The sequence below is a fragment of the Pararge aegeria genome, chromosome 16 (assembly GCF_905163445.1).
Source record: "Pararge aegeria chromosome 16, ilParAegt1.1, whole genome shotgun sequence".
NCBI classification, from domain to species: domain Eukaryota; kingdom Metazoa; phylum Arthropoda; class Insecta; order Lepidoptera; family Nymphalidae; genus Pararge; species Pararge aegeria.
The window spans coordinates 10839439-10845438 of NC_053195.1; the positions used below are offsets into that span (position 1 = coordinate 10839439).

Consider the following 6000-nt stretch of genomic DNA (forward strand, 5'->3'; position numbering starts at 1 on the left):
GTGAGGAAAGTCTGCGCAGTATACAAATAAAGTAACTTGGAATACTCACTTTACGAGTACTTTACCTACTTATTATGTTTTTTTTATAGCACTAAAAACGCCGCCTGCGTATTTCAAGCAGCGAATGCAGTTGGAGAGAGCGAAAACAGGCGATTTGCTCAAAGCAAAAATTCAAAGTCGACCAGATCGTCAAGAACTAGAGCGAAGACACATATTGGAGCAAGTGCGTAAAATTTATATTTTTTTTAGTTATTAAGCCTAAATCTAATAGTGATAGCCCAATGGGTAGGACTTCGACTTCACTTCCGGGGGGCTGAGTTCGAATCACACATCCAACTTTTTGTTAAAGTTGTGTGCGTTTTAAGCAATGAAAATATCTCGTCGTGAGGAAACATACCTGAGAGTTCTCCATAATGTCCTCAAAGGCGTTAAGAGTCCACCAATCCCCACTGGGCAAGCTTGGTGGAAAACGGCCTAAGCCCTGCACATTGTGGGAGGAGGTAATGGGTTGATATGATGAAACCCTAAATGTGTAGTGATTAACATTTTCACCGTAATGATAGAAACAAATAGCCAACACTTGAATTGACGCGATTTATTGACGTGACGTGTTGATAATTTGGACCACGCGGGGTATCATCATCATCATTTTTATTATAATCTTTTTTATTATTTTCTAAAGTAATTTTATTATTTCAGGAAAGCCATGTAGATCCCAGTTTGGCTGAGAAACAGCGAATGCTAAAGAAAGCCCGCTTGGCGGATCAGTTGAACGACCAATTGTCGCATAGACCCGGTCCGCTCGAGCTGATAAAGAAGAATATACTACATACTGAGGAGAACATAGAGACAGCTGTAAAGAGCGGAGTCCTAGAGTTTAAGGCTACTAGCGAAGGCGCGTCGGGACGCCCACAGCACCCGTCGGTGTACTGCGGGCCGCCGGAGGAGGTCTCGCCGTCACCTTCACCGCCCTCGACACTCTCGCCCGCGAGCGTCACCCCCCACGCCTCCAGCCCCCAGCACCCCGCGCCCGGCAAGGATAAATATCGCAAGAAGTGCAAGCAGAAGCCTAAGTCGCGGTTCAAATTCCACGAGTACAAGGGCCCTCCGAACGCTCAAAAGGCTTGCACGCCCCCAGATTCGATGGAGACCCCGTACGAGCTGCTCCTTCAGCAACAGCAGCTGCTCCTTCAGCTTATGCTGCCCGCGTCGCCCGCGCCCTCTTCGGCCGCGTCCGTTGCCTCGGACTCGTCGGACGCGCTTTGTGCGCTGGCCGCACCGCCGCCACCACCGCTGCCACCCGCGCCCTCGGTCACGCCGGTCTCATTCGCCGCCGCTCGCTTCGAGGATATGAAGGTGTCTGACCTGCGCGCCGAATGCAAGCGCCGCAACCTGCGCGTCTCAGGGCCTAAGCCGCAACTGATTGATCGCCTTCGTCCCTACCTTGAGATGCAGGAAGAGTCGCCGCGATCTCCCGTCTCTGTCGCGTCGCCCGAATCCAAAGCGGATTCGGAACCCTCCGAGGATATCGTGCAATCGCAACGTCGACTTATAGAGGAGCTCGAACGCCAGCTTGATGAGTCGCGGCAGCAGTTGGAGGCGGTCCGTCGGGAAGCCGCCGGAGCGGCGGCTAGTGATCAGAGTAGAAGATTGCTGCAAGCTCACTTGTGCGTCACGCAGTTGCGAGCGAAACTCGACGCACTCCAGCAGCCGTCTAATCCTGTCCCTGCGCCGCAGCGGTACGTGATAGCGACACCCGACGCGACTCCCGACCGCCTCGTCCGCCTGTTCACCGTCACGCCGCCGTCCGCAACGGGAGACGTGAGTTCCGATGCGACGAGCGCGAAGTCGAATCAGGCCTACATCCTAAACGGTGTCAAAGTCGTCCCGATAGCAATTCTCCCAACGGCGCATTATGAACCCGAACGCGTACCGCCTCCACCCCCGCCACCTCCGCCGCCCCTGCCGCCCGTTACACAACAGCCCGGGCCTACGATGCTCCACGACAACACTGAGGACAGTCAAATCATGGACGACGTTTTAGAGATTCTCGTCGAAAATGGAGAGCTTCCAGCGTCTGCAGTCGGCGATGGAACGCCGAATAGATCTCTCGATGCCGGTTATCTCACGGCTTCTAGTGAATTCACCCCTACGGACGTATTGAGTGACGATATTCTCGGAGATTCGCACGTGCGTCATTCGCTCGCTGCGGACGAGCTACAGCGGGAGCTAGACGATATTCAAAATGAAATCATGAGCCACGCCGACTTGAACGCTATCAACGATCGGTGCGACATGGATTCGTCAGTCACCGATATCGATCATGATCTAAACGTAGATTTACTCGCGAATAATGAGTTTAATGCCAACTTCGGTGGTTCGGATTCAACTTCGGGTAACCATGACGACTTTTTCGGTAGATTCCTTGGGGACGATACTCATGGCGCGATGGACATTGACGACGAAGTGCCCGAAAGAATGAGTATGACACCTCTCACCAATGGAGACATCTTGGATCATTCGCGAACCGGGTTTGTGGATATGAACGAATTGTCGTTGCCTTCTTTCCACAATGAGGATACACGACACAATGATTTCGAGGATCGCACCTGTGACTTCGATTTCAAAGATTTCGATCTCAGTTCGAACATGAATGTGGACGGTGACACGTACGACTACATGAACACTGAGCTGATACCGAACATATTCGGACGCGGTCACATGCCTCAGTGCGACCCGGTGCTTGGAGGCGTACTGGCGCGGCCGGCGCCGCGTCCAGCTCGGAAGCACTACTCGTGGGACAAGATCGAGTACGACGCCACCTGACCCACGCGAGCTTGTTTGGGACATTGAGTGGCGCTCTCTAAAGATACCTACACATAACACATGATCTCTTAGTACTCGTGTCGCCGTGTCACCTGCGCCTCGCCCGTCGGGAGTTCGCGACGAGAAACGCTCGGAAAATATGTGCTCCCGTTGTCGCTTTGAAAACGTTTGCGTGGCGTTAGATTTAAAGTGAAATATTAGTTATTACAATACCGGGTAGCGGTTGAAGTAACATGACGCTAGTCTCGATGCGGTTACGCGATCCACGATGGTGACTTAGTGAGGACTAGACGTAATATTAGATTTAATCTCTTGAAACACATAGTGTTTGCAGTGGTGAGAGGACCGGGTGGATATTATTTGGTACTTAATATATGATACGTATGTTTGTATCGCTAGATGTACTGTAGTGTAAGTGATTTGTGTTCTATTTATTAGTGAGTGTTGAGTGTCCGTCACCATCGTGTGTGACATACTCGGCTCACGTATCTATAATTAATCCATTTTATTTACTGAGGCATATCTACTTATGTATATAATGAAAGTGTTTAAAAAATACTCAACATAGTTGTGGATAAACTGCATTCCGCCCTATGACTAAAACTGAGGGGAAAAAAATAAGGGATACCTGCGCTTGATGAGATCTAACTATCATAAGACACTGTAGACGTGTTGTTGAAGGTCTATCTATGCAAATTTTGCTTATTTCCCGAATCAATAAGTGACATTCCAGTCTTGTTGAAGTGCAAATTGTGGCACATCTGTATTCTCATCTCCCTTTTACGTAGTTCCATAAAAAATATGCCAATTAACCTCGTAAAGTGGAGTTAAAAGGGAGAGAGCAAATGCATATTCACAAGTCATCGTCATGGGTGGGACCAGCTTGGGAACAATATTAGATATGATTCATTTAGTAGTAAACGTAGGGAGCCGGCTCCGCACATGCAAACAATTATGCAGGCATTCTTATTCCATTGTTTGTAAATTGTACCTACATCTTCCACTTATTGTTTAAGTCTATAGACCCTTCGTAAAGTTGTGTTAGTGTGGTGTAAATGATTCAACACAATGTTCTACTAATTTGTTTAATATTTATTTTAATCTTAATAAATTATTATAAATATTGTATAAACGTAACATTCTTGAAAAAGTATCATTCCAGTATATTGTCTAAAGCTTAGGATAGGTGCACCTTTATGGATATTTTTTTTTCACAATGTAAGATTGTTTGCATAATTGTTTGTTAGGTAATTTAAAAATATTTATTTATCCTTTATAGTACCTATTTGATTTTAACAAGTTTATCGATTCGTATTTTTCATTTAGAAGGTATGTGTTTTTTGTGTTCACAACTTTTGGCTATTTATGAAAAACCATACATGGGAATGTATATGCCATTATTTGCATTTATATTGTTAATTTATAATGTACCCATAGCGACAACGAATGTGGCCTCACTGCCCCTATGTGCCAATATTACAATACATATTACTTGAAAATTTCAAATGCATATTTCCATAAGTAGTTTATTTATTATATTTGATAAGGTTTCTTTCGCCAGTGGTCTGAATGTTAACTATGTTGGTAGAGATATGTGTTAGTACTTTAGGATATAAACCAATAATTCTAAAGTACATTCACATATGGTTGGTGCTATAAGTATGTAAGTAAAATATTATATTGAATTACGTTTATATAATAAGATAATTAACAACTTAAAAAAAACTTAATAGTCATTATTATTTAAAAGTGTAAACATAAACTTGATGAACAGTTCAATCTGAAATGTTTAATTTCACATATTTATTATATCACTGAAGTATGTTACAACTAAAATAATTATTGTGAAGTTATGTTTTGTTTTTGCTTTACTAAAATTAAGTGATATTCCATTATCTAAGTAAATTAAAACTAATTAAATTTCTAATTGCTCAGCCAAGTTGTACCTATCCATTTTAGCCAATTATACTAAACCTTTAAAGGTATACTTGTAAGGAAGATTTAAATTACTCTCTGTCTTGGAAGACTTCCCTAATTGAGTGTGTTGTAAGCTTGGTATACCGTTTTTGGAGGTGTAAGGAATAAGAAGTGAGATTAAAGTTGGATAATAGTATACCTATGTATCTGCATATTTGTTATTGTTGTAATTATTGTAGGAGAGTTTTAACATTTGTTTTCTAATAGTTTATATTTGGAAGTGATATACAGTGCTGAATTTGAATAATTCATGCGGTTTACAATATAACTAGAATAACTGGCTTTGTTATATTGTATAGATATTAACCATTATATTTCTTTTAAAATTATTTTTGAAGCTATCTTCATTGCAATAAACAAAGCAATAATAATTAAACAATATTGGTAAACAGTATAAGTATATTTGAGTAAACGGTATTTATTCTATGGCTGAGCCTGGTATGCATAATCTTTGTGATATGGTTAATCTTGATTGCAATTACCTGTAAAGAACAGTTTTTTACCTTGCCGTATGATGAAGCCTTGTAAATAATTACCAAGCCTTTACTAGTATGTGTAAGGAATTGTTGAAACAAAAGTTTTGATATAAATGTTGTTTTATTTATTTTTCCCATTGACATTGGCTGATGACCTTCTCACAGCATATCGTCGCACTCTACCTAAATTAAAGGATTGAATTTTGAGGTTAAGAAAGGCGTGGACAGCGATTCGCCTACTCATTTTATACTCCTAATACCAAAATATTGAAAAGCTTGCTATGTCGCATATAAAAAATCTCATTAAATTCAAGATTATGTTGAGGCGATATGCAAATGTTCGCAGTGTGCAAAGGCTGTCTGCAAGTACGCGCCAGATTAGGCATAGTAATTAGCACAGAGTTATGGGTTAAATAATGGGGAGGAATTTCCATTTTAGAATTCAAAGTGGAGTCCGCGCCGGTCTTTGATGTTTTAAACATATAATATATTTAAGTACAAAAAACCATCTTGATTTAAAATTTATCAAAAAATAGACGAAATCATCGTAAACAGGGAAAAGACACCGTTAAACCAACATTATTTTAACTTTGATGACTCTCTTGGGCCTTTTTTATACATTGCATGAACAACCCTCTTCTGCAGGACGAAAATAGAATCAATATCAGCAGCATTGACCAATAATAAAATACCACAAGCCAACAGTTTCTATATACGAGGA

At 42.2% G+C, this 6000-nt stretch overlaps 1 protein-coding gene across 1 annotated transcript in view; it reads left to right on the forward strand.

Moving 5' to 3' along the window:
• LOC120630234 (proline-rich protein 36) overlaps positions 1–5393 on the forward strand; it is a 60766-nt gene extending 55373 nt beyond the window's left edge. The window contains exons 5-6 of the mRNA XM_039899382.1: positions 90–223; positions 700–5393. Of these exons, the coding sequence (XP_039755316.1) occupies positions 90–223; positions 700–2826 (2261 nt within the window). The 3' untranslated portion in view covers positions 2827–5393. The remainder of the gene's footprint in view (positions 1–89; positions 224–699) is intronic.
• Positions 5394–6000: the final 607 nt, after the last annotated feature.